This window comes from Neoarius graeffei, chromosome 6 (genome assembly GCF_027579695.1).
Source record: "Neoarius graeffei isolate fNeoGra1 chromosome 6, fNeoGra1.pri, whole genome shotgun sequence".
NCBI lineage: Eukaryota > Metazoa > Chordata > Actinopteri > Siluriformes > Ariidae > Neoarius > Neoarius graeffei.
This window is the reverse complement of record NC_083574.1, coordinates 102818960-102837651: the sequence shown is the minus strand read 5'-3', so window position 1 is coordinate 102837651 and position 18692 is coordinate 102818960. Positions and strand designations below refer to the sequence as shown.

Here is an 18692-nt window from a genome sequence, read left to right as displayed (position 1 = left end):
ATACCTTTAGTAGGCTGGGCTGCACCTTATTAATTAAATAAAAAGCAGCAGGCATTCTTGGTATCTGCAATACTAAAACTATTTTTTTTTTGGATGGGGGGGCACCGCCCCCCAATCCATGCCAGATTAGACTTGTATTTGGGTGTTTAATCTTTGGGACTACCTGACTTGACTGTGCTTTGTGGAGCTGGAATGCCAACAACTTGCTTGCCCTATTTCCCATCTCCATAGTAAGTCTGACCAATAAATCTAAGGGCCCCATCTAAGGGCCCCTTCTGCTTTATTTTTAGTTGTTGCCTCTTTAGGATACTTGACATTGAGATGATTTTACCTCTCATTGAGGCATTTACTGCATCCCATAAAACTGAAGGTGAAACACTCCCACTGTTGTTAGAATCAATATAATTCTTCAGTTCTTGACTTACTTTCTCCCTTATGAGAGGGTCAGACAGCATGGATACACTGAGCTGCCAGTATTTAAAAATTTTATCAAATCCAAAGTTCATTTTAAGAGTTACAAGTCCGTGATCTGAGATAGTCACTGATTCAATATTACAGGATTCAATTTGGCTAATATCTTGCTTGGAGACACAAAAAATCTATCCGGGAATAACTACCATGGACCTCTGACCTGAAAGTAAAATCCTTCTGTCTCGGGTGATGGTAATGCCACGCATCTGTAAGTTCAAATTATTTTATCATTGCATTCAGTGATCTAGATTTCCTAGAGATAGAGCCACTATCCAGAGGGAACTGATTGATTTTTGAATTAAGTACACAGTTGAAATCTCCAGCCATAATAATAATTCCTTTGGCGTTTCCTGCCAAGAGCGATGCTATGATTTTAAAGAAGTTAGGGCAATCCTCATTTGGTGCATATATATTGAGGAAAGTTAAGTCTATTCCGAAAATTGACCCCACAACCATGAGATAGCTACCCTGTTCATCAGCAATTTGGTAAAATAGACAGATTTATTAAATAGTATTTACTACAATTTTTGTGGTTTTTACTTGTTTTGGGACTTTTTAAAACAATATCGGGACAGCCATTCAGTCATGGCTCGACTGTTTACACCTGCGATCAGCTGATGGCATTGCAAAGCATGAGGATACTCTGTGAGGAGAGACACAAGATCCCCGTGTAAATAAGGAGGACGAGGAGATGTAGAGCTGGGGTTAAGCACCGCAAGAGGAAAAGACGGTATAAACCATCCATGCTGTCTGTTATCACGGGGAATGTAAGATCCCTCCCTAATAAGATGGAATGAGACTGGTAAGAGTAAGGGCAGGGGGGTAGTGATGTTTGTGAACGAGAGATGGTGTATGGGACTTCAAGTTGCAAGATTTTTATAATTTATTATAATTTTATAATTTAATTTAGGGGCGGCACGGTGGTGTAGTGGTTAGCGCTGTCGCCTCACAGCAAGAAGGTCCTGGGTTCGAGCCCCGAGGCTGGCGAGGGCCTTTCTGTGTGGAGTTTGCATGTTCTCCCCGTGTCCGCGTGGGTTTCCTCCGGGTGCTCCGGTTTCCCCCACAGTCCAAAGACATGCAGGTTAGGTTAACTGGTGACTCTAAATTGACCGTAGGTGTGAATGTGAGTGTGAATGATTGTCTGTGTCTATGTGTCAGCCCTGTGATGACCTGGTGACTTGTCCAGGGTGTACCCCGCCTTTCGCCCGTAGTCAGCTGGGATAGGCTCCAGCTTGCCTGCGACCCTGTAGAAGGATAAAGCGGCTAGAGATAATGAGATGAGATAATGAGATAATTTAATTTAATTTATTTAGCTTTTGCCATAGGAAGATCTATATATATATGTACATACATCATGGCATGGGAAACCACAACAACTTGCGTCAATTACAGTGGCCCCATTGTACCGAATCTGCATGTCTTTAATGATGTTAGCATTTGGCCGTACCACCTCCTGAGGGAGTTCTCGCATGTTATCTTGCATGTTATAATCCCGCTGGTAGCTGATTCTGCAGCAGCCTGCGAGCTTTTACATGCTGTCGTATCACAGCTGCAAACATCACACCCACAAGCCTTCCTCCTAATCTCAGGGGACTTTAATCATGCTACCCTGTCTTCCACTCTCCCCACTTTCAGTCAGTATGTTGACTGCTATACCAGGTACAATAAGACACTGGACTTACTGTATGCAAACATCAACGGTGCATACAGCATATTGTCCCTCCCCCCACTGGACTACTCAGTGTGTCAGAGGGGAACGAACAGGGATACAGGGGGGTCATCAATGATTTTGTCAACTGGTGTGGAAATATCAACTTCCATATCAATGCCAGGAAGACAAGGGAGTTGGTGATTGATTTCCACAGGATAGCACCAGTACGCCAGTGGACATCCTGGGTACAAACATTGAGATTGTGAGGGAATACAAATACCTGGGTGTTCACCTTAACAATAAACTGGACTGGACTGGACTACCAACACAGATGATTTGTATAAGAAGGGTCTCCACCTGCTGAGGAGACCGAGGTCCTTCAGAGTGTGCAAGACACTGTTGAGGACATTCTACAACACTGTGGTACAGGGCTCTCAAGTCTCACGCATTGAGCGTGAGACACACGCATTTCAAGCAGTTCACACGCTCACACCTTGTATCTCTCATGCACAGAAATTACTAAGACAACACCCACCAAGGTGCACCGTGATTTTTTAACTGTGGACGAAGAGCAGGCATCAAGTGGTTTCCTGCAGAATTCAGAAATAGCTTGCCACACACTGATCAATAAATTGAGAAATGTAGCTACCCAACAGCCAATCAAAAAATAGCATTGTTGTTGTCGCGGCGAATGCCCTTTTCGTCAGCCGGTATGCAAGCGCATTAATTACTCACCTGCGCGCAATCAAGGAGAACAAAGCGACACGCTGACTTCCTGCTCGGGTGCAAGGACTGAACAGCAAAAAATAGGCTGCTGCAGCACCAAATACAAACTCGATCACTTGCCGAGCATTTTGTGAAGCTGTGTAGAAGTTTTGCCATTGTCAAGATCTGAACAGACAGCCGGTAAGCTCGCGGTTAGTTTTATTTTGTTGTGAATGCGAGGAAATTGTTGCGCTGATGGGGCATTGAGATGCGGGGAAAATGTTTGTGTTTGTAGCATCTTAAGGTTCAAATATTCACATGGTGTTTTGTGTAATTGTCGGCTGGTAAGGGTTATTGCAACTTGCTTTGTTTGGTCCGGTAAAAGGTGTGGCAACTTGCTTGGTTTCATGTTTGAAATGGCCCAATTTAGATGTGGTTTGATGCGTAGATATTATTATTATTATTATTATTATGCTGAATCCTTGGGTGCCAGTGAAGACATGGTTCAAAAGCATGTATCTTTTTCTACTTGCATACAGTGCATGTTTAAAACGAGCTGAAAGTATTTCATTGCTAAAATGTTCATGGTGGATATGGTTTGTAAATATGTAGGTTGGCTTGTTACTTGGTAACTCATTTATTGGGTTTAGTAACTTGCTTAATTCATTATGGCCCTTGTGGTTAAAATGTATTTTAATATTTTGATGCATTTACATTGAAACAATTCATTCAAAATCTGTCTTAAGTTAAAGTAAATTCTGTCTATTTTCACATACATGTATTTAATGTTAAGCTTTTGATCATTTTTTTGTGTAACTGCTTTTATAAAAAGGAAAAAAACTGTGCAAATTGGTAAATGGATGGTGTTTGTCTTTTAAGGTTTTTCACCTGCAAAGGAAAAAAAATAAAAGGAAAAAGATGGAACAAAGGTCTGGTTTGACTGAATTCCAGTTTTAATGTTCAGCATTGGTATTACCCTTCAAGTGTGGGATAAGCACAGCAAAGGAGCAGAACACTTGACAGTTGTATCCAGGTAAAATTTACGTGAACTTTCCAAAGAAGACGATGCGGTGAAGTGCAGACGGACACACATTGGAGGACGCAGGAGCGCCACATTTGATGAGTAGCTTACAGTACAGTACAGTACATCCATTTACATCTCATTTACATCTCATCATGTGATTTTGTATTTCCTGAATGAAATTAGTACTTGCATCACAAAAATTATGAGAGCTGATGTTGGGGAATATAGTCTCCAGCTAATAATGTTAACTATCACTTTGCCCAGAGTCTGTGAGCTTGTCTCGCCACTTCAATCTTGAATCCTTGCTAATTTCAACAGCTATTTTTGACACCTGTTTTTAGTCCTAGTGTTGCACACTTGAATGAAAACTCAGTGTGATTTTTTTTTTTAATCTCTTCCTTTACTGGGTACTTGCCAAACTGCAAAATACACAGATATAGTAGTACATCATTACGCGCTTCTGTTTACACGTTGCCCTTGACGGAACTCTCTTCTCAATCATGGCTGTTAAAATGGCAGGCCTGGAACCACTGTGTTTCAAGTGGGAGCCCCCTACCCCTGTATTGAAGGCCTCTAAATCTGCCACTAACACAACACATAACACCAATCATAACCCCCCCCTCCATCCCCCTGTGTGCCGCCGCCAACACCCCTCACCGGCACCACCCCTGCCCTTCCCGACAAATCTCACTCTGAACTGACTTCAAAACTTGAGAGCCCTGCTGTGGTAGCATCTGCTATCTTCTTTGTCGTGGCCTGTTGGGGATGTAGAAGCACTGAGAGAGACAGAAAGAGACTGAACAAGCTGGTGAAAAGGATCAGCTCTGTCCTGGACTGCCCTCTGAAATCCACTGAGGAGGTGTGTGTGTGTGTGTGTGAGAGAGAGAGAGAGAGAGAGAGAGAGAGAGAGAGGAGGATGATGTTAGTTAAGCTAATGTCAATCATGACCAACACCTTTCATCCCCTACACGAGACTGTTGGTGCTCTGAGCAGCTCCTTCAGCAGCATGCTGCTGCACCCACAGTGCAAGAAGGAACGCTACTGCAGATCTTTCATCCCAACTGCTGCCAGACTTTTCACTGACAGCCTGGTGTAATGTAGCACAGTTTCTCATGTCACTATCACTTTTTGTCACTTCGACACTTTATCCGCATCTCGTCGCCATCTTATACTTATTCTCATCTCATCTCATTATCTCTAGCCGCTTTATCCTTCTACAGGGTCGCAGGCAAGCTGGAGCCTATCCCAGCTGACTACGGGCGAAAGGCGGGGTACACCCTGGACAAGTCGCCAGGTCATCACAGGGCTGACAAATAGACACAGACAACCATTCACACTCACATTCACACCTACGGTCAATTTAGAGTCACCAGTTAACCTAACCTGCATGTCTTTGGACTGTGGGGGAAACCGGAGCACCAGGAGGAAACCCACGCGGACACGGGGAGAACATGCAAACTCCGCACAGAAAGGCCCTCGCCGGCCACGGGGCTCGAACCCGGACCTTCTTGCTGTGAGGCGACAGCGCTAACCACTACACCACCGTGCCACCAATATCCTTTTCATTTGCTAGTATTTTCTTATTCATGTCTCACTCTCATAATTGTGTACAATTATGTCCATAGCCTGTTTTTTGTCATTTATTGGTCACTCACAAATTTACCCACCAAAGGATGAATTTAGCTTATTTTAGCTTAGTCAAATTTTCAGCGCTGGCCACAGGACAGTGAGCGTCGTCTCGGGTTCTCAGAACGAATGCTTGGTTCCTCTTTCAGCTTAATCACTGGAGCTTAGCAGAACAGTGTTTGTTCATATTCTGCTAATGGGCTGTGTGTAAAAAAAAAAAAAACAGTGAGAGGAGGAGTCCTAAACTCTGTCTCGGTCAGAGTCAGTCCATATAAACCCCATCACTCATCACCAATCCGCAAAGCAGCTCACTGGTTCATCTCTCCGCTCACTGGTTCATCTCTCCTCTCACTGTTCATCTCTCCGCTCATTGATTCATCTCTCCGCTCACTCCCATCGTGCAGGTGAGTAAAACTGATTGAACCTAAAGTGCACCTGGTTTATTTATTTGAACATTTAAAGAAAAAAAACCCAGATGTGATGTATGAGCATGGCCTTTTATAAAGATGACTAAAGCTGAAGAATAAAACTAGAACTGATGCATTAATTATTAAATATCAAGCCTGATATCCTCGGATCAGTTTGTGCACGAATTTATAGCTTCTATAATATAAGAACAGGAGCTTGTTTTGAACGTTCTGCAACCTTAAATCTGACTATAAACAGATGAAAGCATGAAATATTATAAATATAAGCACAAGCATTTGTGATGTTTTATTCTTTAATAATTAAAAATGGTAAACTTTGGCAAATTGCTTTGGCATAAGAGAAAGAAAGCACTTGGGGATGAGCTGTTTTAGGAAAATAATCAACTTCCAGGTGGGAACAGTAACTTTGATTTGCATCCCGCTGTCTGGATGATTTTCCTACAACAACAAACCCACTCGTGTTTTATTCCTTACGTATTAGCTACGAGAACTAGAAATGTGGCTTTAATTATTTAGAAACAGTGAAAGTCTAAATATTAATATCTTCAGGTCAGCATGTACACAAATTCTTTTCCAATGTTCTTATCATTTTTTCCCATAAAAGTCACTACTTGCTTGAATCTGACACACATTTTTAATAACTGTCTTTATATTCAGAACCATGAGCAGGAACTTCTTGTCTATAAATGAAGAGCTCCAGAAAGGAGACTTCCTGTTATCCAACAACAGCGAGTACAAAGCAATCTTTCAGGTAGAACTGAAACATGGGAAATATATAGAGATGAAGAGTCTTCTTTGCTTTTTCTTCATTTGCTGTTTGAAAAAATTACTTCCAGTTCCTTTCACAGAAATATAAACTCACCTTCCATTCTCTGATATTGAACCCTAACGTCTTGTTTCAGGATGATGGGAACTTTGTAGTGTACGGCTGGGCGCCGGTGTGGGCTACTAACACTGGCGGCATTACAGGCATCAATCGCCTGGCCATGCAAAACGACTGCAACCTCGTCATATATACGCCGGATGAACCCGTGTGGGCCGCCGGCAGCTACAGCCCGGATCTCACCACATGCCGTTTAACTTTGGGTAATGACGGCATTCTGGTGATCCACAGGGACGGGAAAATGGTGTGGAAGTCCACTAAGAAGAATTAAAATTAATGAAACAAACTTCTCAAAATGCTTTGATGTTCCTTTCATCTGCAACTGTCATTAAAGTTGTCAATAAATCAGCAAAGCAGATCAGCTGGATGTCTCCGTGTCTCAGTATTATAGCCATAGCACTGTTATTACAATCAGTCATGAGCTGAACCTCAACACCACAATTACACCAATCACTATTTCAACTGCACTGTTGATAAATAATAAATCTAAGAAATATAATGTAAGGGACATAATTCTATTTAGAGTCAAAAATAATGAGTATAATATTGATATCAGATAGATTTTGATTGGTCTGTATCGAAGAAGGTTGAATTGATCAAGTGTGAGTGATGTAGAAATATAAGTCCTCTTATAACACAAACATAACACACACACTATTATCATTAGGAACATTAGGGACAAGCCTGCGAGCTGGGGACGGAATATCAGAACGTCAATAACATCAGTGATCATTGCTAACATTAAGTACGTTAGCTAGCAACACAACAGACTCATGAAACAAACCATTCAAATGCTAACACACACAAACAATCCAGTACTTGTCGCTGACTGAAGAGATGTTCCACTGAGATGCAAGACTGAGAAAACAGACACAGCTTGGACTGTGATGAAGTTAATTTGAGACGATTGTGAGCTTTGGAGATCACGTTCCTCTGTAGCTCTGACTGTAATCACAATCTTTTACACAGATCACAAAAAAATCCTGACATGTGTACAAAAGTGTGAAGTAAAGGAAAGGTCGCCATTACTAATGCCATTTTATAGTGTCCTGTGTTCGTGTGTGTGATATGTACATATGCACAAGAAGGTACCCAGGTGTTGAAACACCGGCCCCTGGAGGTGATAAGGGGTGAAATGGAGTTTCTCCTGACACTCAGGTCATGAACATTTCAACTTGCAAAGATGTGACTTTAAAAGATGAAACCATTTTTAAAGTTGCTCAAAAGTAAAAGTAAATTATTACAGCAAGAAACATCTTGTCTCCTCTCGTCTCGTCTTCTTCTGCTTTATCCGGGACTGGGTCGCGGAGGCAGCAGTCTAAGCATGGAAGCCCAAACTTCCCTCTCCCCAGACACCTCGGTCAGCTCCTCGGGAAGAACACTGAGGCGTTCCCAGGCCAGCCAAGAGACATAGTCCCTCCAGCATGTCCTGGGTCTTCCCCGGGGCCTCCTCCCAGGGGAACATGCCTGGAACACCTCCCCAGGAAGGCGTCCAGGAGGCATCCGAAAAAGATGCCCGAGCCACCTCAGCTGGTTCCTCTCGATGTGGAGGAGCAGCGGCTCTACTCCGAGCTCCTCACGAGTGACTGTGCTTCTCACCCTATCTCTAAGGGAGCACCCAGCCACCCTGCGAAGGAAACTCATTTCAGCCGCATGTATCCGCGATCTTGTTCTTTCGGTCATTACCCAAAGCTCATGACCATAGGTGAGACTCGGGACATAGATTGACCGGTAAATTGAGAGCTTCGCCTTTTGGCTCAGCTCCTTCTTCACCACGACGGACCGGTAAAGCGACCGCATCACTGCGGAGGCTGCACCGATCCGCCTGTCGATCTCACGCTCCATCCTTCCCTCACTCGTGAACAAGATCCCGAGATACTTAAACTCTTCCACTTGAGGCAGGACTTCTCCACCAACCTGGAGAGGGCAAGCCATCCTTTTCCGGTCGAGAACCATGGCCTCGGACTTGGAGGTGCTGATTCTCATCCCAGCCACTTCACACTCGACTGCAAACCGCCCCAGTGCATGCTGGAGGTCCTGGTTTGAAGAAGCCAACAGGACAACATCATCCGCAAAAAGCAGAGATGAAATCCTGTGGTTCCCAAACAGGATTCCTTCCGGCCCCTGGCTGCGCCAAGAAATTCTGTCCATAAAAATTATGAACAGAACCGGTGACAAAGGGCAGCCCTGCCGGAGTCCAACATGCACTGGGAACAGGTCTGACTTACTGTCGGCAATGTGAACCAGACTCCTGCTCTGTTCGTACAGGGACCGGACAGCCCTTAGCAAAGAGCCCCGAACCCCATACTCCCGAAGCACCCCCCACAGAATACCATGGGGGACACGGTCGAATACCTTCTCCAGATCCACAAAGCACATGTGGACTGGTTGGGCAAACTCCCATGAACCCTTGAGCACCCTATGAAGGGTATAGAGCTGGTCCAGTGTTCCGCGACCAGGAAGAAAACCGCATTGTTCCTCCTGGATCCGAGGTTCGACTATTGGTTGAATTCTCCTCTCCAGTACCCTAGAGTAAACTTTCCCTGGGAGGCTGAGAAGTGTGATTGGAGCACACTCTCCGGTCCCCTTTCTTGAAAAGAGGGACCACCACCCCAGTCTGCCACTCCAGAGGCACTGTCCTCAACCGCCACGCGATGTTGCAGAGACGTGTCAACCAAGACAGCCCCACAACATCCAGAGACTTGAGATACTCAGGGCGGATCTCATCCACCCCCGGTGCCTTGCCACCGAGGAGCTTGCAAACCACCTCAGTGACTTCGGCTTGGGTAATGGACAAGTCCACCTCTGCGTCATCAGCCTCAGTCTCCTCAATGGAAGACATGACGGTGGGATTGAGGAGATCCTCAAAGTGTTCCTTCCACTGCCCGACAATGTCCCCAGTCGAGGTCAACAGCTCCCCACCCGCACTGTAAACAGTGTTGGCAGAGTATTGCTTCCCCCTCCTGAGGTGCCGGACAGTTTGCCAGAATTTCTTCGAGGCTGACCGATAGTCCTTCTCCATGGCCTCCCCGAACTCCTCCCAGTTCCGAGTTTTTGCCTCCGCAACTGCCCGAGCTGCAGCACGCCTGGCCTGCCGATACCCGTCAGCTGCCTCAGGGGTCCCAGAGGTCAACATGGCCCGATAGGACTCCTTCTTCAGCTTGACAGCATCCCTTACTTCCGGTGTCCACCACCGGGTTCAGGGATTGCCGCCATGACAGGCACCGGAGACCTTGCGGCCACAGCTCTGAACAGCTGCATCCACAATGGAGGTAGAGAACATGGTCCACTCAGACTCAATGTCCCCCACCTCCCTCGGAAGCTGGGAAAAGCTCTCCCGGAGGTGGGAGTTAAAGACCTCCCCAACAGAGTGCTTGGCCAGACATTCCCAGCAGACCCTCACCATACATTTGGGCCTGCCAGGTCTGTCCAGCTTCCTCCTCCGCCAGCGGATCCAACTCATCACCAGGTGGTGATCAGTTGACACCTCAGCCCCTCTCTTCACCCGAGTGTCCAAGACATAGGGCCGGAGATCAGATGAAACGACAACAAAGTCTATCATCGACCTCCGACCTAAGGTGTCCTGGTGCCACGTGCACTTATGGACACCCCATGCTCGAACATGGTGTTCGTTATGGACAAACCGTGACTAGCACAGAAGTCCAATAACAAAACACCACTCGGGTTCAGATCGGGGAGGCCGTTCCTCCCAGCCATGCCCCTCCAGGTGTCACTGTCATCGCCCACGTGAGCATTGAAGTCCCCCAGTAACACAATGGAGTCCCCAGTCTGAGCACCCCTCAGTACCTTTCCCAGGGACTCCAAGAAGGCCGGATACTCTATACTGCTATTCGGCCCGTAGGCACAAACAACAGCAAGAGCCCTCTCCCCAATCTGAAGGCGCAGAGAGGCGACCCTCTCGTTCACTGGGGTAAACTCCAACACATGGTGGCGGAGCTGGGGAGCTATAAGCAAGCCCACACCAGCCCGCCGCCGCTCACCATGGGCGACTCCAGAGAAGTGGAGAGTCCAGCCCCTCTCGAGGAGCTGGGTTCCAGAGCCCAAGCTGTGAGTGGAGGTGAGCCCGACTATCTCTAGCCGGTACCTCTCAACCTCCCGCACAAGCTCAGGCTCTTTCCCCCCCAGTGAAGTGACATTCCATCTCCCAACAGCTAGCTGCTGTGTCCGGGGATCAGGTCGTCGAGGCCCCTGCCTTCGACTGCCACCCAATCCACACTGCACCAGTCCCCTACTGCTACCTCTGTGGGTGGTGAACCCACAGGAGGTCGGGCCCACGTCACCTCTTCGGGCTGAGCCCGGCCGGGCCCCATGGGCAAAGGCCCGGCCACCAAGCGCTTGCATACGAGCCCCAACCCCAGGCCTGGCTCCAGGGTGGGGCCCCGGCTGTGCCATACCGGGCGACGTCACGGTCCTCGATGGTTTCTCCATAAGGGTTTTGGTGAACTGCTCTTGGTCTGGCCTGTCACCTAGGACCTGTCTGCCTTGGGAAACTCTGACAGGGGCATAATGCCCCCGACAACATAGCTCCTAGGATCATTCAAGCACACAAACCCCTCCACCACAATAAGGTGGCAGTTCTAGGAGGGGGCAAGAAACATACAAGGGACTTTTTTTTTTAAACCACTGTTTACTAAACATGAGGACCTGAGCATTCTGGGGGGGAAAAATCAATAAAAATAGACTGAACAGACAGAATGTTATTGGAAATAACAAACAAACTGAAGGCAGTGATACTTTTAGGGGTTACGCTGCAATTTCTAACTGCACTAACAGCTGCAGAGAAAATCCAGCCTCTGTCCGAGGATGATGATGGTGATGATGTTGTTGTTGTTGATGTTGATGATGATGATCCTGCTGAGGGAAAATGCTGGCATTATTTAGAAGAAAGAAGAAACTCTTATTTGTCACATGCACACTTCAAGCACAGTGAGATTCATCCTCTGCATTTAACCCATCTGAAGCAGTGAACACACGCACACACACACCCAGAGCAGTGGGCAGCCACACTAGAGCGCCCGGGGAGCAGTCAGGGGTTCGGTACCTTGCTCAAGGGCACTTCAGCCCAAGGCCGCCCCATGTTAACCTAACTGCATGTCTTGAACTGTGGGGGAAACCGGAGCACCCGGAGGAAACCCACACTGACACAAGGAGAACATGCAAACTCTATACAGAAAGACCCCACCAGCCGCTGGGCTCGGACCCAGAACCTTCTTGCTGTGAGGCAACAGTGCTAACCACTACACCAGTGGTTATGAAACCTTTTCAACTTGAGACCCAAACAATAAATTCAGAGTCTCCTCAGGACCCAAACTTACAAAGATCTACAAACCCCATTTCCATAAAAGTTGGGATATTTTCCAAAATGCAATAAAAACAAAAATGTGTGATTTGTTAATTCATGTGAATCTTTATCTAGCTGATAAAAGTACAAAGAAAAGATTTTCAATAGTTTTACTGACCAACTTAATTGTATGTTGTAAATATAAACAAAGTTAGCATTTGAGTCCTGCAACACACTCCAAAAAAAAAAAAAAGTTGGGACAGAGGCATTATTACCATTGTGCTACATCACCTTTCCTTTTAATAACACTTTATAATCGTATGGGATCTGAGGAGTTGGACTTTTTGTCCATTCTTGCTTGATACAAGACTTCAACTGCTCAACAGTCTGTGGCTGCCATTGTCTGATTGTCATCTTCACGATGCACTATGCATTCTCAGTAGGAGACAGATCTGGACTGGCAGCAGGCCAGTCAAGCACACACACTCTGTGTCTACAAAGCCATGCTGTTGTGGCCCGTGCCGAATGAGGCCTGGCACTGTCCTGCCCAAATAAGCATGGACTTCCTGGGAACATTCTCATTCTTATCTCATTATCTGAAGCCGCTTTATCCTGTGCTACAGGGTTGCAGGCAAGCTGAAGCCTATCCCAGCTGACTACGGGTGAAAGGCGAGGTACACCCTGGACAAGTCGCCAGGTCATCACAGGGCTGACACAGAGACACAGACAACCATTCACACTCACATTCACACCTACGGTCAATTTAGAGTCACCAGTTAACCTAACCTGCATGTCTTTGGACTGTGGGGAAAACCGGAGCACCCGGAGGAAACCCACGCGGACACGGGGAGAACATGCAAACTCCACACAGAAAGGCCCTCGCCGACCATGGGGCTCGAACCCGGACCTTCTTGCTGTGAGGCGACAGCGCTAACCACTACACCACCGTGCCATGATGGCAACATGTGTCTCTAAAATCCCAATACTGTATATCAATGGCAACTTCACACACATGCAACTCACCCCCTGATGCCCCCCCATCCACCCACCCATCACAGATGAATCATCTCTGCCCTGATAGAAACAACATCAAAATAATCGCTTCCACCGCTGTTTGAAATCTTCACGTCGCTCGTGACTCCACCCTTTCTTTTCAGTCACACATGACCAAATCAACTTCCTGTGACTTCCATAATATCACCTGGCTCCGCCCCTCTCGGCTTTCAAGATGCGGTGTTGATGATGATGATGAACAACAGCACACAGGAAATTGCTGTGATTGTCGTCACGGTGCTGAAACGTGTAGCTCTCGCACTCCGCCACCAGAGGGCAGCACGAGCGCACTGCAGTTCCAAGGAGAACCTTTCAGAGCTGAGAGCCTGAGAACTCCTGTTCCCTTTTCATCATGAGGAAAACACAACTGGCAACAAACATCATCATTCAGTTATAAAAGGATTAAATGAAGTAAAGAAAAAATGGAAACAATTCCAGAGAAGGAGGATAAAACAAAATATACTGTAAAATAAAATACAAGAGTAAATGAATAAATAAAACCGTTTTAACTGAAAGGTATACTAAACACAAATGTCAGAATAGAGGAAGCGCTTTCATTATTTGTGAAAAATATTTGCTTTTAGTGAATTAAAACTCAACAATTAAAACAGTGAGGTACTGTATTCTGCGCGTGTGTGTTAACAAAAGCATCTCATCTGGTCGGTCATTAGTTTAGCATAGTGGATTAATGTGGGTTGCCAGAGTGGAACAATTTGGGTTGCCAGAGTGCGTTAATTTGTGTTTCTAAAGTGGATTCTTGTGGGTTGCCAGAGTGGATATATTTGGATTGTGAGAGTGGATCAATTTGTGCTGCCAGAAAGCCTTAATCTGGATTGTCAAAGTGGATTAATGTGGGTTGCCAGAGTGGATTATATCGGTCATGATATTACACTGTATTACTTCAGAAAGTAATGTGCACAATTGTGTACGCGGTGACTGAAGAGGTTAATGTGTGTTGCCAGAGTGGATACATTTATGTTGCGAGAGTAGGTTCATTTAGGTTGCCAGAGTGCATTAATTTGGGTTGCCAGAGTGCATTAATTTGGGTTGCCAGAGTAGATTAATATGGGTTGCCATATTCGATTAATTTGGGTTGCGAGAGATAAATATGGGTTGCCGAGTAGATGAATTTGTGTTTTCAGAATTTTGGTTGCCAGAGTGTATTAATGTGTGTTGTCAGAATAATAGTAACATGTTAGTATCCAATACAAAAAGGATGGATGGATGTAGGGTGTTTTTTCTGTCTTGGTTTTAGACTAACACAAATTTTAATTTCATAAATACAGTGAAGGACAGCAGTGCAGTCACCATTATCAGGTTAACCGAGATCATTTATATCGACACCTCTACCGCCATACGCTTCAGTGTTTAACACTGTGTTTGGAAATAAACCATGATATACTATACAGGTACAGCATCTTCAGCTCATACTGCATGTGTTATTGCATACATGAAATTTCACTCAGTGTAGTTGGAGGTGCCAATAATTCTGGACATGGAAAGGTAGGAGGGGGGAAATATGACAGAAAATGTCACAATCATGATACTTGAAGATGTTTCTACAATCCATGATATGTATTGCAATATTTTTACTTTGCTAAGAAGAACAGGTAAAGCTGAATTAAAAAGAAGAACCTGGGAACAACTGAGACTGATCCATCCATCCGTCCGTTATCTCTAGCCGCCAGAGGTGGAAAGAGTACTAAAATATTATACTCAAGTACAAGTACTGTTACTCTGATGAAATTTTACTTAAGTACAAGTAAAGTTACCAGACAAAAAATCTACTCAAGTAAAAGTAAAAAGTAGATCATTTAAAATGTACTTTGAGTAAAAGTAAAACGTTACAGTACTTTTAACAATGGGTGTTTTCTGCCTCCATTGTGTTGTGCAAAAATGAAAAAGAAGAGGAAACAAGGATATATGTACATCTCAACCCAGATGTTTTATTTAAAGGAAGTGTATCAAATTGAATGCTTAGGATAATGCTGCATTAAAACTGAGACAAACAAAAAAGGTCAATACACACAGTCATGTCGTTTACATCGCCCTGACCACACACAAAGCATTGTACATGAAATATGAAAGTGAAATGTTGCACCGAAATCTCGTAGCTTGCCTGTGTGCACTGTGTGTTACTGAACAATTCAATTCAAACATTATTTGTTTTGCTTAGTATTCCTTTCTGGCCTGTTGGATGTAGAATGGTAGGAGGACTGATCACGGCAGGTTGGCGAGCTAACTTGCTTGCATGATTAGCCAACTGAATAACAGACTAGTTACCGTTATGTTACAGTACCAACAGGTTGCTACTTCAACATTAGCAATGCCATCCACTATTTTTGGAATATAACCAGCCTATTGTCGGTTTTACTATGGAAAGGAAACATTATGATCAGGGGCGCAGATACGTTTTTTGAACTGGGAGGGACAAAAAACTGGGGGGGACAAAAAACTGGGGGGAACAAAGCTGCCAGCAAACCAACCCCAACCCCGATATGCCTGTCAAACTTGTTGTGGGTAACCATAGCAACCAAGCTCGAGCTCGAAACCTGTGCAGTCTGCGCAGCTCAACCAACCGAATATCAGTCTTTGTTTTGTTTTATGTGAGTTGTTGCAACTATGTATACACTGCTGTGCACCTCAATAAACCGAATGGTAATTAGTCTTTTGATTTTTCCGTGAGGTTTGCCTTATGCAAAGAAAGACAGCATAGATGTTTTTTCCTCCCTATAAGTGGGGGGGACCGAACGAGGTGAATTTAAATCTGGGTGGGACGAATCCCACCCGTCCCACCCTCTATCTGCGCCCGTGACTATGATGCCAATGACAATACTTACCTCAACATGCTTGCGCAGATTAGACGTCGAATTTTTGTATGCCGCAATGGTTGTCTTCTTGGGCACACACAATCTGCATTGCATAATGAAACTGTCACCCCTTTTTTCTACGAAGCTGAAGTGATCACGTATGTAGGGCCAGGGGTGCACTTCATTACTGGAAGAAATTGCGTTTTCTGCAGGGTTGTCCACCACAGGTTCCTCGGTCTCCTCCATGTCCACAGGGGAGCTTTATCAACACCCGTGGCCCAGGGGCTAGGCCCCTCATAGGCCACCTGTCAACCCTACCCTTACTGTTGGCCAGGAAAACACTCTTATTTTATTTGCAATACGTGTCAAGCATTTACAGTGTAAGCGCGTAATTAGCCTAGAAGCCTACGATAGGTTACGTTTGGCTCAGCGTAGCTGCGCAAGGCCCATGCTCACATCGCTCAACACATCCGACCACAGAGGGAGAGAAGAATGCGTGCATTATCATTACAGAGCCGGTTCTGATTATTACCACGGACAGGACAGTGATACTGCGTAACTTTAACGCAGGGGCATGGCCAGAGATAACCACACAAGCGTGCGTGCGCTAATGTAGACCTATGTGTTGTAAACATAAAACACACACACCTACAGACAAGTCCTTTTAAAAAATAAAATACATAAAAATAGCTCGGCGGCATGAAAACAAACATTCACTGCAAGACAAGGTGCCCTAGAATCACCATCAGTTTTTAAATATCTATATGGACTTTGTTGTCAGGATTGCACAGCATGAGATATCAAAACTGTACCCAGATACAGGCTTCAAGTTCAGATATTGCATTCCAAATGAGGTATCCACAAGAGAAATGCGTATGAAAGCACGAGCATCAGGAGAGGGTTGCATAACAGAGATTCTATACGCAGATGATCAGGCCATACTCGCTGGATCCATCGAGGAGCTTCAGAATATTCTTCAGTTGTATGATAAGACCTACACCCGCTTTGGTTTACAAATATCATATGTCAAAACAGAAACAATGGCTTTTAACGTCAATGAGGATATCAAATGTAAACCAAGTATCATTTCCCTTGGCGGCATTAATATTAAAAAAGTCCGCACCTTTAAATATCTTGGTTATAATGTCAGCAACTGTGATGAATCCTCACACTTCCTGCATGCTAGGATAAGTGCTGCATTCATGAAATGGAATGAACTGAAACACGTTCTAACCGACCACCGAATACTACTAAAAACCCGTATAAAGTTCCTAGTGGCATGCGTTCGATCTCGTCTCCTGTACAGCACACAGGCATGGCAACTATCATCCAGTGAAATTCACAAAATTGAGTTAGTGTGGCACGGCTTCCTAAGGAAAATGATTAAAGGTGGATATAAACGAAAGAATGCCCCTGACCAAAAGAACACTACAAATGAAGATATAGACTGGAGCTACAAGATGTCCAATGCTGACCTCCGGAAACTGACAGGAACCCAGGATATAAAACTATCCTGCTACGTACAACAACTAAAATATATTGCTCACGTTTGCCGGATGGGCAATAACCAAGTGCAAAAGCAGCTGCTGTTTGACAAAAATGGTTACAAATGGACGAAATGGGAAAATCTGCTGGGCATAGACACCCAACAGATAAGACATATGATGATGGACAAATCAAACTTTGAGCAACTGCTGCAACTGCTACAGCAGAAGCACCCCTAGAGAGTTTAACTTTTGACAGGGGAACATGATGATGATGATGATGATGAAGGTACTTGGCTCGGCGGCCACATGAAACGTAAACACCATGGACAGTGGCCAAACTCATAACTCTACAGACCGAAATACACGAAACCGAGTCCTACTAGGGTATATTTTACCGATCTATGTTCAAGCATCATGCAAGTCTTCCTTCTCCTTGAATAAGACCATGCATTCAACTGCCTTTTTGACATGACTGCATCGAAATACCACTCAACAATATTTCACACACTCCATCAAGAAAAAAGTTAAACATGATGAACACGGGCATACTGTTTTGAGCATACGATTTTTTAAAAAGAAACTAGCTACATCAAAGTCCTTCAATAAACCCATCCTTTAGCGCAAATGAGCTTAACCTAGTTCAAAGCATGACGCTAGCAGTAGCTGCATAAGGCAAAATCATGTGGGCCTTTCATCAACAACAAGCCACGGCGGGCAAACATTAATAATCAAGCATCCTTACCTTAAAACATTGTCTTGACCACAGAACTTCTCAAGTATTTCACTTAAATCCACATGGGTTAACAACACACCCAACACAGCTAGCGAGAAATGTGGATCTGCGCTAGCTTTGTATTGCTATTCCCCTCAGTATGCTTACTCTGTCTGCTGCCCGAACTGTGAACATTATAGCCTACAATCTTTTCATCAATTTCTTCAGTAGATGCCGTTTTAGACATTTTATTATCCCCATCGAAATATGCTATTATACTAACAGGATTATAACTCAAATCACACGACACGTATTCAAATCACAACTGATTTATTTTACTGTTGGACAGATCATAGCATATCTAGCCTAGCTGCACATAGCCTAGCTGCTGGTAGGCTGATAACTGATAAGTAGCTGATATTCTGAACAGATTGGTGATCCTTACCTTAAAAAAGTCTGTGACTTTAGGCAACGATTCTATCATTACCTGCATCTCTCTCTTTTTTTTCCTTTTATGCGCCCCACTAACATGTGAACGCT

General features: G+C 44.8%; 1 protein-coding gene across 1 annotated transcript; it reads left to right on the top strand.

The window, feature by feature from the left end:
* Positions 1 to 5800: 5800 nt before the first annotated feature.
* On the top strand, positions 5801 to 7059 carry LOC132888478 (B-type lectin plumieribetin-like). The gene is made up of 3 exons (XM_060924524.1): positions 5801 to 5881; positions 6563 to 6656; positions 6808 to 7059. Exons 2-3 carry the CDS (start codon positions 6567 to 6569, stop codon positions 7057 to 7059), a joined length of 342 nt encoding a protein of 113 aa, XP_060780507.1. The 5' UTR covers positions 5801 to 5881; positions 6563 to 6566.
* Positions 7060 to 18692: the final 11633 nt, after the last annotated feature.